Here is a 21036-nt window from a genome sequence, read left to right as displayed (position 1 = left end):
GATTTTAGAAAAAATAGGTCTATATATCTATAAAATGGATAAATAAATGAATAGAAAGTCCATGAGTAGGAAGGAATAAATGAAAATTCAAAAATCTGCTTAAAAATCGATAAGTTTAATTGAAAAATAAATGAAAATAAATGATTGAATTTCCCTTTAAGAGTGTACCATACAACTAAAATACAGCTTTTGTTCTACTGCAATATCAAAATGCATAATTTAAAAGTTTAAAGACAATACTGTCTTAAGGAAAAACATCCAAAGAACACCTGTCATTACTCCCTCCCCCCCCAAAAAAAAAAACCCACTGCTTCACAAGGTACAAGAATACTTTTATCACTTGTGTTGGGGAAGAGGATTCCTAAGGAAAAGAGAGGAATTATCATACTGGAAAGGAAATTCCTAACTGATACCATGTACCTACTACATGCTGATACCATAGCTGAGGCTGTTCTCACTACGTTCCTAAAACTAGTTTACTGGAAACTAGTTTAGTGGAAACTAGTTTAACGAGTAGTGAGAACGGTCGAAGCGGTCTTGGAAGCGATCTTCCAAACCAGTTTGGAAAACCACCTCGCGATGTAGTTTTCAAGATCGCTTTGCCTCGTTAAACTGGTTTTAGCATAAGTGAGGACACAACCGTTCTACGGGACAGGTGTAGAATGCTTATGCTGCGGTTTCGAATTTCGCGCGAAACGTGTCACCCCACTGAGAGCGTTTCCATAGCAACAAGAGCGCTTTACGTGAAGTGATTTTGAAAACCACTTTCGTGTGAACAAGTGAGAACGCTAGCAAAGCGATCTTCCAAACTGGCTTTCTGAACCGGTTCCCAGTAAACTAGTTTTAGGAACGTAGTGAGAGCAGCCTCTATGCTTATACTAAAGCGAAATCACTTCACAATCTGAATGTATATCCTGTTTGTAATTAATACCATTGCCTTGGTGTGTGGTTAAAAAACATATAGGTTGGCTTACAACTTTATACAGACCTATAATACTATTGTAGTTCAGGTGTAATTAGCTACATTTATTTTTCTCTTTTCTTGCTGAAGGAAACAAGATATTTTCTTTCTCTGTTGTTGAGTGTTGAGTAATTTGATAACGGAACTTGAAAGGGTAGTAAAGGTTACCTTTTCCTGCATGTAACGAAAAGACTATTGATGAAATAAGTTTACTTTTTTTTCTGTGGTGATTATATTCTTTAATGTATTTACAAAGTATCTTCATTCAATGGGTCCTCCAGAATGGGCATATGTATGGTGCTTTCAGACTTTTTAACTACAAAAAATTATCTATTCAGGCCTTAGATTTTTAAGCCATTTCTGCATTAGATTCAGAAAGTGGAAAGTTTATACTTTGTATATTGCACCAAATGACATGGAATTGTCAAAACATTGTTTCTAACTTCATTCTTCAAAATGGAAGCAAAACAAGTTGTTTATGTAGCAAAAATCCTGGTCTATTGCAAACTTATGGCATGAAATAGGTCAAAATCCTTTCTCTCATTATTCTTGCAACAAAAGCTTATTTTTATAACATCCCACTGATGTACTGTAGAGCCAGAGGCAAAATCAGTTGAATTGAATAATTTCCTCTGTGTATTTTGCATCATTCAGTGATCAAATTTTTAATCAGATCAACGCACAGGACGTGATACAGATAAGTTTTATTAATCAGTTGAGCCTTCATTTGAGTGCTATGCCATGAATTACTGTGAACTTAATCCAGCTAAATCCATATCTGGGATGAGTAGACAAGCTTTCTTTTATTGCCCTTCTGTCCACGAAGAGATTTAATTTGCTTTGCATGGCACCAGAAGTAAAAGTCTGAAATCTACGAAGCCCCAAACCGGACATTTTTGACAACCAAAAAAAAAAAATTATCACGTACGTACGTAGTATTATTACGTACGTACGTGATAATTATTACGTACGTACGCAGTATTATTGCGTACGTACGCAGTATTATTACGTACGTACGTGATAATTATTACGTATGTACGCAGTATTATTACGTACGTACGCAGTATTATTACGTACGTACGTGATAATTATTACGTACGTACGCAGTATTATCACGTACGTACGCAGTATTATTAGGTACGTACGTGATAATTATTACGTACGTACGCAGTATTATCACGTACGTACGCAGTATTATTACGTACGTACGTAGTATTCTAATTTTCATTGGTCTATGGAATCCGATATTCGCCGAATGTGGCCGACATCGGCACCCCGCATTGGCCCAACCAACGTCAGCTTGCTAGCTGGGACCATGGTTGGACCATAGTCATGCTGGTGATGATCATGACTTTTCATCGATTATAGGGCCTATATAACAGGGACCTGGGAACGATTTTTTCAGTGGGGGTGCTGAAATCTCTCCTCAAAGGTGGGGGGGGGGGACACAATAATTGAATTTTCCATAATTACACACACACACACACACGCACCTCTAAGGGCACCACACACACACCAACCAATCCTCCCCCCACACACACATATATATATATATATATACATATATATGACAGTCACTTCTTAGCTTTCTTCTTATAAAAGAACATAGATATATAATGAGATAAGTCGAGCGCGATCGAAACGCGAGCTATTTTTTTTGGGGGAAATTCATGTATTTTGTCCTGAAAAATTGAATATTTTGAGCAATGTTTGTGGTCCTGAACAAGATGCGTATGTATCAAATAATAACTGCGAACGTGATCAGTGCGAGCAGATATTTTTTATATACGCTCTGGTCTGATCGAAAGGGAAGTGTTATAAGGAATGTTTGCAGTTACTCATTAAGACGATTCATATATCACCAATCAAATAATGCGAGCGCGAAGCGCGAGCTGAAAAAAATTGACATTCCGATCTAAATACTGGACATTCTAAGCACTTTTTGCAATCATGAACAGGATAAGATGCGAGCGCGAAGCGCGAGCGGAAACAAAATTGAGATTTCAGACCAAAAAACGAGACATTCTAAGCACTTTTCTAATCAAGAACAGGATAGGTATATAAATATACAATTGATGCGAGCGCGAAGCGCGAGCGGAATTAAAAATGAGATTTCAGACCTAAAAACAGGACATCTTAAGCACTTTTCTAATCATGAACAGGATAGGTATATAACTATACAATTGATGCGAGCGCAAAGAGCGAGCGGAAACAAAATTGAGATTTCAGACCGATAATTGGGACATTCTATTCATGTTTTGAAAATCAAGAAAATGATGGGTAATTGGATATATTCTTACATTAATAATGTGAGCGCAAAGCGCGAGCAGAAAATTTTTGATATTCTGATCTGAAACTCCACACTGAATGCAATATGGTTTGAACAGATAAAGAGAAATCAGGCGAACATAAGAATAAAGATTTGATCAAAATCCGACAAGGAATATCAAAGTTATTGCATTTTAAAGATTAGCATTATTCCGGTGAAACAGTTTTAAGCATGTCTTCATTAATATTCAGTGAGCAAACTGATGATGTCATATCCCCAATTGTTCTTTTGTATTTTATTATATAAAATTAGGTTTATTTGATATTTTCCCTTCAAGAACCAAAAAACAGTTGAATTGACAACTGATTTAGTCTATTAGATATTCTTTGCTGCAACTTATTTCATTATAAGGGAGACATATCATTCACACTGGTATGAAAAAATTAAACAATTTTGATTCCATGTAATAACACAAGAAACAGGATAGTGGGGATGTGATATCTTCAACCCGCAAGGGCGGAAATCCCAGAGGGGACAGGGGGACGTGTCCCCCCTACCAAAAATAGAAGGGGGACACAATATCAAATGCCCCCCTACTATTTTTGGTCTTTCATGGAGAAAAATACATCACTTCACAATCGAAATAATAGCTTTTGGACTAAATGACCTTACATTTTGGGTGAAAAACTTTTTTTTCTTTTTTTTATGCTTGTCAAATTTTCCATGCAGGCCCTGGTCCCTCTACCTTTGGAAAGAGATTTCCGCACATGTCAACCCACCTATTTAATATTCATGACGACATGCATATCACCATTTTCATAAACTATTGCTAAACTTTAGAATTAAATAACTTAACTATTTGTTATCAGATTTTCATAAAATTGTATTTGATATAAATATTTTCAGCCCGGAGTAGCCCCAAAACAAGCTGCGTATCTGAATAAACATGCGTGCGCGTGTTTAGAGTTAGCCCTTTAGTATCTGGGCGTTGTATATAAATACTCTGATTTTATTATAAAAATCAATAATGCGAGCGCGAAGCACGAGCAGAAAATATTTGATATTCCGATTTGAAAAAGGGTGAATTTAAACACTATTTTAAGTACTGTGTCGGAAAATTCTTAAGGGGGTGGGGGTCTACAAAACGTCGTTCATTTTCATTACATTTCTGTCATTCATCAACTTACCACTAGATTTCCAGGAGGTGTTGCCTATGGAAAATAACACATGCAGCACCCCCACATTTTGGGGTGCTTCACCCCCAGCACCCCCGCTTCCCAGGGCCATGGGGCAGGGCGAAAAAGACTGAAATTTGATTTTTATTGTCTGAATTGTAATTCTTTATACAAAACACGGGCGGTCGGGCTCGCCCACACTTGATTCGACATAAAACCCTCTAAGTTTCAAGTCCAACCACACCCTTGTCCCTCCCTGCTATCGAGTAGTCATGGTAGTGTGTAAACTATAATGGTTATCACGTATCGCGCGCGACTACGTCTGTATCGGCGTGCCGGAGCTTGATTGAGTCGCGTTACATGTTATAGGAGGGATGTTATTGGAATATGTGAAAGACGTTGTATGATTTGCGTTTGTCGGATGTGATAATATGTACATTATAACATATATAAAAAATACAAAGGGAACCTGATTTCGTGGGGGTGCTGCCTATGGAAAATAATACACGCAGCACCCCAAGGAAAAATTTTGGGGGTGCTTCAGCACCCCCAGCACCCCCGCGAGTTCCCAGGTCCCTGCTATATAACCCACAATATTCATATGATAACCATTTCATTTGTTCTCGTCATCAGGCTGTGTTTTCAATTAAACCATTCCTTTCAGAATTAAACTGCTAGAAACACATTGGGGAAAGGACAATTAAAGGCCTATTATGTTAGTGTTTTGGCGAGACAGTTTTTTTCAAAAATGTACCCACACGCGACACTGGGATGAGCCCCTATTATTTTACCACCCTTTTGAAATTGCTTCGTTCTCTGCTTAAATTTGAATATGATATGGTATTAATTGATGTAAATTAAGTGAAGATGTATAGGTGTTTAAAAAAAGAAAAACTATTTGAAGAGGCTGGTATTTAAAGGGAAATTCTATGCGGGAACAATCAAAGCAGAAGGCCTATTGTAGGCCCACATAAAAATTTAAAGCCTGCGGGCTTCGCGCTAGCGCGCGTGATCAGATTTCATGTATGACCTTTTGGGAGATAACATTACGTACGTACGTAAAAAATACTGCGTACGTACGTGATAATACTGCGTACGTACGTAATAATTATCATAATAATACTGCGTACGTACGTGATAATACTGCGTACGTACGTAATAATTATCACGTACGTACGTAATAATACTGCGTACGTACGTAATAATACTGCGTACGTACGTAATAATTATCACGTACGTACGTAATAATACTGCGTACGTACGTGATAATACTGCGTACGTACGTAATAATTATCACGTACGTACGTAATAATACTGCGTACGTACGTAATAATACTGCGTACGTACGTAATAATTATCACGTACGTACGTAATAATTATCACGTACGTACGTAATAATACTGCGTACGTACGTAATAATTACGTAATAATATTACGTACGTACGTAATAATACTGCGTACGTACGTGATAATTTATTTTTTTTTTGGATGTCAAAAATGTCCGGTTTGGGGCTTCGTAGAAATCAAAGACTAGCTGCAAAAACAAATTTGGGTGGGGTAATGGTGTCCTTAGAAGACCCTAAGGTATGTCCTGTCACAACTGACCTTAAATGACCCAGTTATGGCTGCATGTCAGGCTGACCAAGGTGTGAACCATTGGGACAGACTTGACCCTATTCAAGGTCGCAACAGGTGGGGAGCTCTTGGACCAAGCCCTCAGGAGTGAGAACTGAGGATAGTCTAGGATTTCATACCCCAAAGTAACTTGATGTATATTTCACGTGAGACCTTTCTGATACTTGAACAGTGATTTCACTTTTAAAAAAATCTACATTCTCTGTGAAAGCTTGTCATTTAAAGATTATCAAGAATTGTAATCGGCGCACCTTCTTTCATCTTGTCACATCTCCATTTTTTACTTGTATTGATATAACTTCATGAACTTATCCGTGCCATCCGTTCCCTTTCTTTCCCTTTACGATGGAATGCTAATGTGAGACGAGCCTGTCGGCTATTGTTAAGAATATGTTTGAGAAAATATTTGCTATCTTTCACTCTTAACAGATTGATGTTTTCATTGAAAACATATTTTTGAAATCATTATTTTTTTTCATAACAGATGGATGTCATTGGCTTTATTCAGTTAGTCAAAAAGTTATTCATCTCTATTTGTGATTGACATTCAAATAATGAGCTTGGTTGAACTTGTGTTTATTCTATCATTTAGATTATCATGATCAAATTCAAAGAGTACTGACCTCTATCAATAAATGGGTTGAAAAAATGCAGACATTGTATACATACAATATATGTCATATCGTATTCATCCAGTTTGCACCTAAAAGAGCAACATCTGCGCAAAGTTTTGGGTGAAAATGTATAATGACAGCACAACTTCCCTTGCCAACAATTCGTACTTAGGGGCATACATGTACATTGATTATACTGATAAATTGAATTACAGAATAAAAAGCTCCACCTGATGTTGTGACTAACCCTGAAATGACCATAGCTGAATATATTATCCTGACCACTGGAATGATAGTATTTCTGAATTTGTTAGCTTATTTAGCCAGTCACCAGCTAGCTAGTTGCTAGCCATCAGCCAGCTTGAAATGGTTGGGGGGGGGGGCACAATAATTTTTCTACCATTGCCCCCCCCCACCAGTCATGGTTTTAAAGAATCTAGAAATACATGTTTCATTTAGAGAAATATCTCTTTATATATGAATCACTTCTGTTAATGGAGAATGGGTGTACGAAAAATAGCCACAAACTTTATTTGATACTAGCGAAATATACAGGTAATAATGTGTTTCCTTAGTGCATGTAGGAAAACTCAATATATTCCATACACTGACTATTAAAGTGATTGGTTAACATTGGTTTGACTTTTAAAAAATCTGAGCTAGAAGGTCACACTTGTCACCTGTGTCTGTGATATGTTACAAAAATGAAGCCCAGAAAAAATTGCTTTCGAAAATAACTATTTAGTGCTTCAAAAATTGAAATATAAAGTGACCGAAAGCACCATCTTAATTTCATCCCATACACTTATGTGTACTATTTAGGCGTCTTATTTAGGCGTCTATAAGACGCCTATTTACAAAATCGGGGTTTGCCTTGTAGTTTTAGCTTTTCATTCTCAATAATGGTTGTTTTCAGGGTTTATTAGTTCTAATACATGCACTTGTACACATGTTTCATCTTGGTTTGAGAATATTTTAAATCGGCTGCTCACAAAGTTGAACAATACCTTTAAATGATTAATAGATTTATACAAATGCCAAAATCATGAAAATTTTACTAGAATTACTCATTGTCAGGCATGGATAATACTTTTCAAGTGAAACACAAATCCGAATAGCATGAAACGTCATGGTATAAACAGAGAAGTATTTAAACATCCATGGTATTTTATTTGCTATATACCTTGTACTTTGATATGCGCCTGATAATCAATCAATATAAGCAGACATCTGCTGGTATATATTATTTCATATTTAATGGTAAATTACTATGCTGACGTGTGATATTCATGAGTAACAGGTGTCTATAGAGTGAGCTATAGAATGTCTGGTTCCAGGGATTTATGTATTTGCACATGTATTTGTTTCATGTGGCTACATCAAACAACTAGCTCGGATCTTAAAGGATAAGTCCACCCCAATAAAAACTTGATTTGAATAAAAAGAGAAAAATTCAACAAGCATAACACTGAAAATTTCATCAAAATCGGATGTAAAATAAAAAAGTTATGGCATTTTAAAGTTTCGCTTCATTTCACAAAACAGTTATATGCACATCTAGGTCGGTATGCAAATGAGGAACTGGTGACATCACTCACTCACTATTTCTTTTGTATTTTATTATATGAAATATTTTAATTTTCTCGTCATTGTCATGTGATATGAAGTTTCATTCCTCCCAGAACACGTGGAATTCCATTATTTTAACATTTTGTGCTTCAGGCAAGGAGGTCCTAATCGTCAAATTCGTAAAAATTGAAATATTGTATAATTCAAACAATAAAAAACAAAAGAAATAGTGAGTGAGTGATGTCATCGACTCTCTCATTTGGATGTAACTGGCTCGTTCATATAACTATTTTGTTTAAAATAAGCGAAATTTTGAAATGTCATAACTTTCTTATTTTACATCCGATTTTGATGAAATTTTCAGCATCGTGCTTGTCTGATTTTTCTCTATTGATTCAAATCAACATTTTTCTGAGGTGGACTTGACCTTTAATATTACAGGAGTTTCTAGGTGTAATCATACATTCAAGGAAGACACTCAAACTAATATAATAACTGAGTCTCTAGTAGGTCCATGGTAGGCCTAATGGTCTATCGCATCATAGGAATATTGTGTCAAGAATATAGATTTTTGAAATTGACTCATTTTTATATATTTGTCTCTTTCTTCAAACCTTACCTTGAATTTCTGCCCTTTACACATTCTTCCAATTTTGTTCGTTATTGAGTCTTGACACATATTTACATACAGTACATGCAATTGCTTTAATGTCAAGAAGATATAAAGAAAGGCAGTTATCGAAACAGAAGTAGCAGCTTTGGAATGTATAAATGAAAACCTACCTATTCAATTGGCGGTTGATGCGGTCGAGAAAGTGCTCCCTCTTTCTCTCACTGCTTATAAGCCGTTTGAGATGGCATTCCCTCACATAACACTGTGAACCATGGAAAGTACATCATCGGTGTGATAGACAGTTACCACGATAGTACCCAGCCTTCTTGAAAATGAAAAAGAGGGAGGGGGCTGAGGATTTTAAGAAAGCTCAAAAGGATGAGAGTGAAGACATTGGTCTTGACAATTTACAGTTTGGTAATGGTTTATTTTGTTATTGCTGATATAACTAGAACAAGTACTCCCGGCAGGTACTACATAGGCCAGAGTCTGTGTTTCAGATATATGTATATGTATATGTAAAGTGGGTGTTTTTAGATGGGGGGGGGGGGGGGCTAGCCCCTTAAATCCATTCAACTATTTAGAATAATCATGATGACTGTCAGCCATTGTATTTTGCTCATGGAAGGCTCTGTATTGACTTTATTAGATGAATGTACCTTTCATGTTTGGAATCCTTCTGTAATAAGAAAAAGTTTTTTTTTTGTCTCACCTGCATAGCAGAGTGAGACTATAGGCGCCGCTTTTCCGACGGCGGCGGCGGCGGCGTCAACACCAAATCTTAACCTGAGGTTAAGTTTTTGAAATGACAGCATAACTTAGAAAGTATATGGACCTAGTTCATGAAACTTGGCCATAAGGTTAATCAAGTATTACTGAACATCCTGCATGAGTTTCACGTCACATGACCAAGGTCAATGGTCATTTAGGGTCAATGAACTTTGGCCGAATTGGGGGTATCTGTAGATTTACCATCATAACTTTAAAAGTTTATGGATCTGATTCATGAAACTTGGACATAATAGTAATCAAGTATTACTGAACATCCTGTGCAAGTTTCATGTCACATGACCATGGTCAATGGTCATTTAGGGTCAATGAACTTAGACCATGTTGGGGGAATAAACATCAAAATCTTAACCTAAGGTTAAGTTTTTGAAATGTCATCATAACTTAGAAAATATATGGACCTAGTTCATGAAACTTATACATAAGCTTAATCAAGTATCACTGAACATCCTGCATGAGTTTCACGTCACATGACCAAGGTCAATGGTCATTTAGGGTCAATGAACTTTGGCCGAATTGGGGGTATCTGTAGATTTACCATCATAACTTTAAAAGTTTATGGATCTGATTCATGAAACTTGGACATAATAGTAATCAAGTATTACTGAACATCCTGTGCAAGTTTCAGGTCACATGATCAAGGTCAAAGGTCATTTAGGGTCAATGAACTTTGGTCAAATTGGGGTATTTGTTGAATTACCGCCATAACTTTGAAAGTGTGTTGGTCTAGTTCATAAAACTTGGACATAAGAGTAATGAAGTATCACTGAACATCCTTTGCGCATTTTAGGTCACATGACCAAGGTCAAAGGTCAATGAACTTTGGCCATAATGGGGGTATCTGTTGAATTACCATCATAACTTGGAAAGTTGATGGATCTTTCTCTTGAAACTTGGACATAAGAGTAATCAAGTATCACTGAACATCCTGTGCGAGTTTCAGGTCACATGATCAAGGTCAAAGGTCATGTAAGGTCAATGAACTTTGGCCACGTTGGGGGTATTTGTTGAATTACCATCATATCTCTATAAGTGTATGGGTCTAGTTCATAAAACGTGGAAATAAGAGTAACCAAGTATCACTGAACATCTTGTGCGAGTTATAGTATTCAAAATCAGCACTGCTGCTATATTGAATCGCGTGATGCAGGTGAGACGGCCAGAGGCATTCCACTTGTTTATAGATAACAAGCCCTTTATTTTGTTTTTAGATAACATGCCCTTTATTTTGTTTTTGCTGTTGTACAGTAACTAGAAATCCAGAACAAGTATATAGGCCAGAGTCTGTTTCAGAAATATATTAGAAGTGGTTTTTTAGGGGGAGGCATAGCCCCCTAAATCCGCTCAACTATTTAGAATAACATGACTGTCGGGCAATGTATTTGGCTCATGGAAGGCTCTGAATGGACTTTATTAGATGAATGTACCTTTCATGTTTGTTGACTTTAAAGGAGTAGGCTATATTTTTAGTTCATCTTGAAATGATTATGTCTTGGTACTGTATTAGATAGATAACATCTTAAGAAAACTTCTGTTGGATGAGCCTAATCGTCTGCTCCATGGGTCACAGTGGGTTAAGCCATGTGGTCTCATTCCAGCCATTCCATGTGTGCCAGACTCGTGTTCCACCAGTCTGAAACCAGACAGGCCTGCCCCGCCCGATTGAGGAGGGGAATATAAGGGGTGCGGCCTCCTCCATTTTCATCTGTCATGAGCAGTGACAGGAGATCATTATCATTTTGATTAGAGAGTCATTAAAATGAAGAAATTAGTGAGGTGTTAAGTTTTTGGAGTGGTTGTATAGGTGCCACACCCAGGCTTAAGATCCATTTCCTCTTCATCCTCATCCTCCTTGACGACTGCATCATTGCCAATCAGAACACAATTAGTGGTCCTTTTTTTACCAACTGATAAAGTGAAACCCCTGTTTGATAAATGTGAGGTTTTATATTAGGGGACAGGGGTGATACAGTTGGCCTGCATCTCGCCATCCTCCCCCACCCCAGTCCTTCTCATCTTTCCTACATGTTTGGAAACTCCATCACTTTATCGATCAATAAGCTGTTCTTATTCAGCTGATGTACATTTAGATGCAAAATTCACTTAACCCTCCTTTTAACTGTGTTTGGTGTAATTTCAAATTGACGCCAAGAGATACCGAAACCCTTCCTCCACCCCCCCACACCCTCTTGGAGATACATGTATGATGTATACAACCCCCTCGTCGCTATCAATTCATTATCATCACCACCCATTGTATGACGGCTACACGGTCACTGCAAGTGTGCAAATGTCACAAACGGTCCATTGGATCATCAGTCTGGGGAAGGGGGTTTCTGGTGAGCTTCCATCACCTCTTTATTACATCTGACAGGTATACATTTTGTAATAGCTGGGGCACAGGCATTTAATAGATTAATGCATTGTGCATTCTTTCCCCTGATAATCTTCAATACAGTCTTGGGTATAACATGTGCACAATTTCTTTAACAATTTACTATCAGCCAATCAGGGTAAAGGATTTCAGTAGCTTTTGATTGTTATTAAAAATGTGTTGTTATAACAATTTAATGATGATAGACTCTTGTGGAACTTTGCAGTTTTGTTAAATATCCGCAAAGAAAAGCTAATCGAATTTGACAGAAATTTTATTTTCCTCTGAAATGTTTCAGAAATGTTGTCCTATAAGTGCTTTTTCTTTACATATGCCCCCTCGTTCCAGACCCACCCCAACCAGAAATAGTGATGTGTATTCCCAGTACTTCCCAAATTGATTTCAGCATCATCGATGTGTATTATCACAACATTGACATGCACTTTAATGGCTTTTAAACGGCTCCCGTCATATCCCATCAGACATCGGTGACATGCCCCTGTTCTTATCTTGTCATAACTTGCTCTCTCTCTCTCCAATCCATCTCACCCGCATCCATCTGATACCGGTATCACGGGATGCATTCCATGTGAGATGGTATCCTCCCTCCTTCCGGTCCTGCAGACCGGCCTTTATCGCCCTGGTCAGCTGCGTAGCATATTTGAGATGTTTTGGATCTGTTCAGCAGCCTGTCCGCGTCAAACATTGTCTTGTCAATTAACCAGTTGTCGAATGGACAATGCATTGAACTTGGATGAGAAAGAGAGAGACACAGACAGGCTGGGCTAGAAATAAATAAAGAAGCATATATAGTTCACAGCTGATTTTGACTGATACTATAATACAGTACCCTGTGGATAAGTTCTGTTGGATACCAGATCAACAATGTTGTGAATGACATTGAATCCCGACAACATTCCTTGTCAGGACTTCATACAAACATACATACCTGACACATTGGAGTAGCTCTTGTATCTATGTGCAATTTTGTCGATTGGATCGATTGATTGAAGTCCATCAGCATGATATCTTATCTGTGTTTGCTAACTTTGGAAAGCAGCTATGTGATGAACTCTGGTGGAATGGGAACATCTGCCTGATAAGATTTCCTTCTATATTAGGATCGATATCGGTACAGATTAATTGGAGTGGATTCAGCTTTGCATCACATGGAGAAATTTGTGCTTTTGATAAGTTTTGTGGTCATACATCGTGCTCCGATTTTTGAGAATTTCAGTGGATAGAAGACTCGCTGATGTACATGTAAATGTATCATGACACGTTGAATTATTTTTTAACAGTACATCATTTGGAAAACATCAAATACAGGCAAAACAATTAAAATTAAACTCATTTTATACACATATTGCCATATCCATAATCAGATTTGTGTAACTTGTAATTTTATTATGATTTTTTTTCTTGGCCAATAACATATATGTCTCCATGTACGTGAGCATATTCAACTGTTCTAATTAAGGGAAAAGACACACTGCTGTCATGTGTAGGAACTAGGAAAGGATCAGGCTTGGGTTGGGAAAATGTGTTCCATGACATTTGCTCCAGCAACAATTGCTCTGCTATAACTTCCTCACACTAATTGAAGGACTTACATCAACCTTGGACTCAACACTATATACCCTACCCTAAACCTAACCATAAAACTGACAAACCTTTTCACAAACCTAACCCTACTTTTAGACTAAATAAAGCGCGGAGCAATTGTCGCAGGGGCAAATGTCGCATCACCGGAAAAATGTACTGCCATATTTACAAACATAATAAAAGAAGTCCCTGCAATCACTTACATTTACTTCGTACTTCAGTTTATTTTATGTATCTGCATGTACTTCCAGCTGTGATAAAAGCATAGAAAGAACATTTGTATACGTAATGTGCATATAATAATAATAATAATAATTGGCATTTATATAGCGCTTTATCAATCTACGACTGTTCATAGCGCTTCACAATTATTATTACCCGGTCACTGGATTCATAGCATTTCAAGCAGCCTGTTAGGCGTACACTTGCTAAATCAACCACCATGACGGTTGTTTCCTACCGTTCCCCAATTAGCACCTGGGTGAGAGTGGCAATTTGTGGATTGATGCCTTGCCAAAGGGCGCTAGGCCATGGTGAATCTAGGATACTTATTGTTTTCTTGCTCTGTTAAAAGAGTCTTATTGCACTTCACAAGCCTGTGCCTCTTTTTTCTGTATGTTTATGTACATGTACATTTAACATGCATAGCATATATAAGGATAACAAAAGAAAAGATAAATCAATATCCATCACCCCCGCCCAAATACAGAGTAATTGATGGACGCTTTGTTCACAAGATCTTGGTCCTTCTCCTGGAAGTTGAGTATAATATGGCACCAGACTCTTGTATTGTTGCTTGTCTACTTCATTACGTAATGTATAAGACTAGAGGGGGGTTCTTTTCTGATAGCAGTCAATGAGATGGTTACATAAGATTCACAATGATTAAGAGGTTCCCTGAGTCCTTTGACTTCTTGATACGTTGGTTGAAACTGGCTGTGCACTCACTGTTCAGGTTTGGTGAATCATTGATTTTTGCTGAAATTCCTTTTGTCTGCCAAGGCCTTCTACATGGCTGTAGAAGACTTCTCGGAGTATCATAATGCATGGGCTGATACTGTTCAAAAGGCCGTGAGGAAACGCTATGAATCAATTCCGTAGCTGCCGTTAGCTCGGGTTTGATGGGTTCTTTACGCTGCAACGGGTACTGATGGGTTCAGCCGACCTGCACAGTTACTGTACTCGATGCAGACCTATCGCACAGGGTTCCTGCGGGTGTCCCACAGGGTTCTTTCTGCTGTCCCGAGGAGCCCTGTAGCGAGTGCACAGCCGTATGGAGCCGCTCCGCAACGCACGGTAATTACACGGCGCCTGCATGGGGGTTGTAATTATCAGATTCTTAGAGGTAAGCAAAAGATATGGTTTTGAAGGGGAATGTAGGCATTCAAGAGGTATCGCAAGGAACGCAGGAGTTGTATGGTCTTTGGTTATTGTTACTCCACTTTAAGAATGTGCTGATTGCTGAAGCATCATGTAGCCAGTAGTCCTATGCTTTCAATAAGCCCTAGTTAGTATACTTATACTAGAAAGGTGTTACATGTATATTGCCAAAAGTTATTATATTATTTACATTTCCTTACATTCTTAAGACCTCCAAAACAACTTTATGAAAAGGGATTTTGTTCAATTGCACTGGGAATTTAATTTCAAATGAATACTGCTCATTGATGACATAAAGTAAAACAAGATACGCAAATGAAAACTACTGATATGTAAAACAAGTTCCATGAAATATGTAAAAATACACAAAATATGCTAAGGCATACATGTATAGACCTACATCATCTATAATGATACATTTCACAAACATGGTCATTTGAATATTTGTACATTTCATACACGAACATTTGTAACTCTGAAATCGTCTCTATACATTACATTTACGTGTACACACATGTCTGATTTGATAGCAGATATATACATATGTGGCCGCAAGGAAATCACATATATTTGTTGATTTCTGTCTCCAGCAACATCTATGAGTAAACCTCATGAAGAGTAATGAAACATTGTATGTCTTGTCAAGTGGATTGGCTGACATGACAAATGAAACAACATTTTGAGATGGAATCCTTTCATGAATGGCAATTCGTTGCCGAGAACAGTGCCTCTCCATACTACTGAAAACACTTTCACTGATGCTGTGTAACCTGAAGAACAATTAACAATGCCATTTATTTTTGAAGAATTCTTTGTACTCTATTTCATTCCACTTATTCTCCTCTGCATTTGTATCATTTTTGCCCACTATGTGAACCTCCAACACCGACCGCCTCCTTCGTTATCATGGCCACCTTCCGCGCCGTCGTCCAAACCGCTCTTCTACACTCTACTTGGACATTCTCCGGAATTCCCAATGGTATTGCCACCTCCCGACCTGCACACCGCTCCTCCCATACCACCACGATCTTCCAACCCCATGCGACAACCCGAACCACCTCCATCGGCACCAAAACGACCACCTGATGATACCCTACGCGCAACGCCTTTTGCCGATTCAGAGGAAAGATGGCTGAGGTTACAAGAGAAGGCGAAGCAGAGGACGCAGGACTTGGAGAGTGCTATCAACAGCTTGAGTGACTTTGAGACAGCCCACAACCGCCTCAAAACATGGCTAGGAGAGAAGGAAAGGATGGCCTCGGTCCTTGGACCCATTGGTGTCGAGCCAGGTATCCTCAGGAACCAGAAGCTTCAAGTAGAGGTACGTGATTCCCTTTTGATTTTCTCATCCTTGCAAATAGTTACAAGTAGCTTACTTTGGGCCAATTGCAGAAAGAGTTATAAGGAACGCAATTCAGAAAATCAAATGCATTTGCAACCAATGAAACATGCGTATTAGGGACTTGCTCTTGATTTCTTGAATAGCATTTAAACGCAGTTATTTCTGCAACCGCCCACCGACGCCTTTTGAGGAATGATGTGCAATCAATCTCCAAAAATTGAATGCAACATGATTATCAACCATTCAGAAGCATGCCTTTGGGCTGTGTGATCGAGTTTTACTGCTTTGTTAAAAGGCAACAAGCCTCAGCACATTTGACTACTTGTACATTGATGATTTACGGACTTGTCTAGATTAAATACTTGCGCAGTCTACCACAGATTCTCCAGTCAATATTTATGCAAGCTTTGCAATAAAAAAAGAAATTGAATTTTGTTTGATAGCGCCAAGTTCATTTTTTATATACCTGCATAAATTGTAACAATGCTAAATGTCACTTAGTTCATCAGGATGCTGTAACTTTTCATCTTAATGCAGTGAAAGCATACTTTGTGAATATAATGAGTTGTCAAGTCAAGCAACATTATTCTTTAGGAAGTGTTTGAAAGTTTAGAGATTATGCCATACTAATATGGTTCAATTATTATTGAAAGTATGCATGTACATGTATGAAGTATTACAGTCAATGAGCTCTAATGACTAGGCGATCTCCTACAAGTTATTCATGAGAATTTGCCAATTCTCTCACTATTCTAGGGATACTTGAATTGCTCTTGACCCTGTGTAGGTTTACAAGGTCTATTGCTTGACCTAAAAACAGAGCTAAACACTTCCCTCAGTAAACACTTGTACAAAGATGAAGAGCACACATGTATAATCTGTTGGAAACCCCACCAACAAAACCATTCCAAACTTTGAATGCAGTTTCTGTTTGCAAGATGGTTAGCAATGTCAGGTAGACGTGGTGATCGTTTGCAGGGTTAGGAGAGAGGTACCCAGAGGGATGGGAGATTCTCACATAAGGGCCCTGTAACGAAAAGCTTTGCAATGGATAGCAAATATGAGAGAACACTTCCGATTGGTTCCTGATCAGTGTTTTGAATGACATCCACATGCCACACTGATCTTGATTGGCCATTGTGATTTGGTGATTGATTGCTAACCTTTGTGTTACAGATTGTTGCCAGGAATGGTCTTTTTGAGAGTGAACAATTGTTGGGATGTGTTGTCTGAATACTTGAATTCACCTCCCTGAATGTAAATTAAAGAACTTTAAAATTTCCCTACTCAGTACATAATATTTTCAACAACAATAACATTGTCATCATCAACGTTATCAGTGATATGATTATCATCATCATAGTCATCATAAACATCATCATCATCTTCTTCTTCTTCGTCTTAATCAGAATAATCATTGTAAACAGATCATCATCACCATCTTCTCCTTCACCATCATCATCATCATCATTATCTTCTCCTTAATCAGAATAGTCATCATAAACATCATCTTCTCCTTCGCCATCATCATCTTCATCTTCACCATCATCATAATTATCACCATCATTGTAATCATCCTTACCTGTTTTGAATTCAAGACAAATGTACATGTACAGTGTAAACAGTTCTCTTCTGGTCCATTTCAAGCCAAGTGGTTTGAAAGGCAGGGGTCCCAACAACCCATTCAATCACTTCATTGAATAAGGTGCTAATCTCTTGAATAGCTTGATTCAGTTCCCAAATAACTGAATCAATCCAGGGCTTGCATTATATAGTTTCCTCTTTCAACAATAAACAAGGCAGTTATATTCATGAGGACAGGTTATTGTTTATCATTCTAAAGAGGTGTGAGAAAGTTAAAACCTTGAATCAGTGCCGTAAGTGATAACAAATGGTACATGTTCTAAGTCCCTTGGATAATGTCAGCTTCTATTCTGAACTAAAATAAAAAAAATAAAAACATGGTTTCAATTTGTGGGGTGTCCAATGTGGAGGGGAATATGATGCAAATATCTTAGAATATGATTCAAATGTTCAGACTTTTGTTACAACATCAACAACAAGCAAGCATAAACCAAAGTTTAGTACATTGTAAAGAACCAGTTTCGCTGTTTTTCTTTTAAATAACAAACATGATTTTGGCTACAATAAAATAGAGAGAAAAGGGGAAAAGAGGAAAATAGCAAAAGAAAGAAGGAAGAAAAGAATGAAGGAAATTTAAAGAGAGAAAATGAAATAATAAAAAAGAAGAGTTCAGCTTTTCAGTTTCTGGGGTGAATATGATCTCTGAATGCACCTACTCTCCAGCTTTGCACTGTAAAGTTTAGTTCAGAATATCAAGTTTCACAAGAGGCAAATATTGACTCATTTTCCAATGATTAAACAAGCAAAAAATAATCTTACAGAATTTCTCAAATTCTGTGTATATTTTGGATTAAGATTGATACAAGAATAAATGTGTCAATATTTTCATAGTGCAAACTCAATATTTCTACAAAGGATATAATTCCAGACATAAGTATTTTTCTTGTATTGTCTTTGTATCCATGGTAACCAACGTTGAAGAATCAGGAGATTTTCAAGTGCATTGTGAAGAGGCTCCTATTCTTTATGTGGGTAATTTGTTTGTGTATGCCTGCAAAGCAATCAGAAAAGAAGGAGATCATTTTTGTTGAACTACGGTGGGAAAATGTTATGTGAGAAAACATTATTCCTGTACATACATGTACATATGTACAGGTTAAGTGAACCCCCTCCCTCTCCCTCTTATTGCATAAAGTTTTTATTCTCTCTCTCTTACTTGTGCATCTCCCTCACACATTCATCTTTCATTCGTTATTGTTATTAAAGGGAAAGAGAGAAAACCAACATTTTCATCCAATGATATCCCAATATATGTGGATGTTTACTGTACAGGAATGAATGAGTATTAAATCCAAATACATCTTTACACTCGCTTAGAAATACACATACTTGTAATGCCCATACTTTAGTTGTGTTTTGATATGATATGGTAGTGTTTGTTTTGTTGGTATTCATTTTTGTAGGTCCTGCTAGACGAGTTAGATGTTAAACAGCCATATTTGGAGCAACTTTTAGAGGCATGTATTATGTGTGAATTAAAAAACATATACCGTAACAGGAGTTTAAAAAACTAACAAGTTAACTTCAATTGAAATGTTACTTGTGACTTGTCAGCACCTGCACATGTTTATTACTAATGTACTAAAAGGAAGTTTAATCTGTTGTCTCCCGGAAGTCGATGGTCCTTGTATGAAATTTATGGGGACTATAGATTTCAAGAGTCGACAGGTTAACTTTGCCAGGGGATTGAGTTAATGGGAGATAGTGTGTTTGTTTTTTAGGTTCTTCAAGAGGAATTCACTGCCCACGAGCCTCAGATGGAGCAACTCCTGGAGGCCGGCCAGGCGATCGTCGACCAGCAGGACCCCAGGTCGCGCACCACCTCGCCCATCCAGAAGCAGGTTGCGGATATCAAAGACCAGTGGGACGCCCTCAAGGGCCAGCTGGACAACAGGGAGGGCAAGATCGACGATGTGCTACGGAAGAGCGAGCCATTCCATGATGTCCTCCAGGACAGTTCCGACTGGCTGATTGACTTTAAGAATAAGATAGACAACCTAGCTCCCATCAGCAATAGCCCCGACGTCGTAAGGCAACAGATGGAGGAGACTAAGGTACGTTGTCATGGAGAAAGGAAAGTTCAGAAACAACATTGTTAATGATTGAGTGGAATGTAATTGATTCTTATCGCTGTATACATGTATTATACAGTTTTTTCATGAAAATGTATTGATAATAAACTAGATTTACCTGTCATGCAGTGTATCACTCTGCTTGTTGCAAGGGCGAATTCCAAAGTCTTTTCTTTCCTCAGACATTTTTAAAGTACTGACCTGTTTTTCAAAACCTACAAATGCACAAATGCCCAAATATCAATTAACAGAATACTCATGTGTCCGTGTAAACATCAACTTACATTTACAGGGCATGTTCACCTACCTGTAGCATGGCACATATTTTGATTGGGTTATCTAAAACATCACAGAATTTTAAACTAACTTCCACTTAACCAATATAACACACATACTGTAACATTTGCAATCTCCAGAACCTACAACGAGAGGCGGAGCGCCGGAAACCTCAGCAGGATAAACTGTCCGACACTCACCGGGAGCTGACGGAGCTGAACCCAGAACTCACTGCCAAAGCCGAAGTCACACTGAAACTGGATAGTGTCAGGACACCCTACAACGATCTTTGCCGTAAACTTGGTAAGTCACGTTGGTCTCCATTGTGATTTTAATCTTGACTGCCGGCACCACAGTCACACCGGCAAGACCCAACTCCAGACCGGCCAAATCCGTCATTGGTTGGTTTGGAGTCGGGCCCGCTGAGAGAACAGTTTTTGGAAATGAAGTGGCTCCCCTGGGTAAAATATGACGTTATTATTATTATTCTATTTTCTGGGTGCAAGGGCTTGTGAAGGGCAAGTTGCTAGAGCCCCATTTTCAATTGTGCGTGTACAATGTTATATATAGACAAGCATTTCAGGAAACTTTGGTTACTGATCCTCTCAGACAACTTTGCTTTAATGTTACTTTGAAGCTAAATGAAAGTTGTTGCAGTAAAACACTGATTTCATGGGAAAGTCTGTCAAACCAAAGTTAAGTATTACTATATCATCGT

At 37.9% G+C, this 21036-nt stretch overlaps 1 protein-coding gene across 1 annotated transcript in view; it reads left to right on the top strand.

The window, feature by feature from the left end:
- Positions 1-21036, top strand: part of LOC129280924 (uncharacterized) — a 299775-nt gene that overhangs the window by 237595 nt on the left and 41144 nt on the right. The window contains exons 189-192 of the mRNA XM_064112511.1: positions 16106-16305; positions 19374-19427; positions 19692-20024; positions 20459-20621. Coding sequence (XP_063968581.1) covers positions 16106-16305; positions 19374-19427; positions 19692-20024; positions 20459-20621 — 750 coding nt within the window. The remainder of the gene's footprint in view (positions 1-16105; positions 16306-19373; positions 19428-19691; positions 20025-20458; positions 20622-21036) is intronic.

This window comes from Lytechinus pictus, chromosome 17, assembly GCF_037042905.1.
Source record: "Lytechinus pictus isolate F3 Inbred chromosome 17, Lp3.0, whole genome shotgun sequence".
Taxonomy (NCBI): Eukaryota; Metazoa; Echinodermata; class Echinoidea; order Temnopleuroida; family Toxopneustidae; genus Lytechinus; species Lytechinus pictus.
Note: the sequence above shows the minus strand (reverse complement) of the source record. Positions and strands in the feature narration are given on the sequence as shown.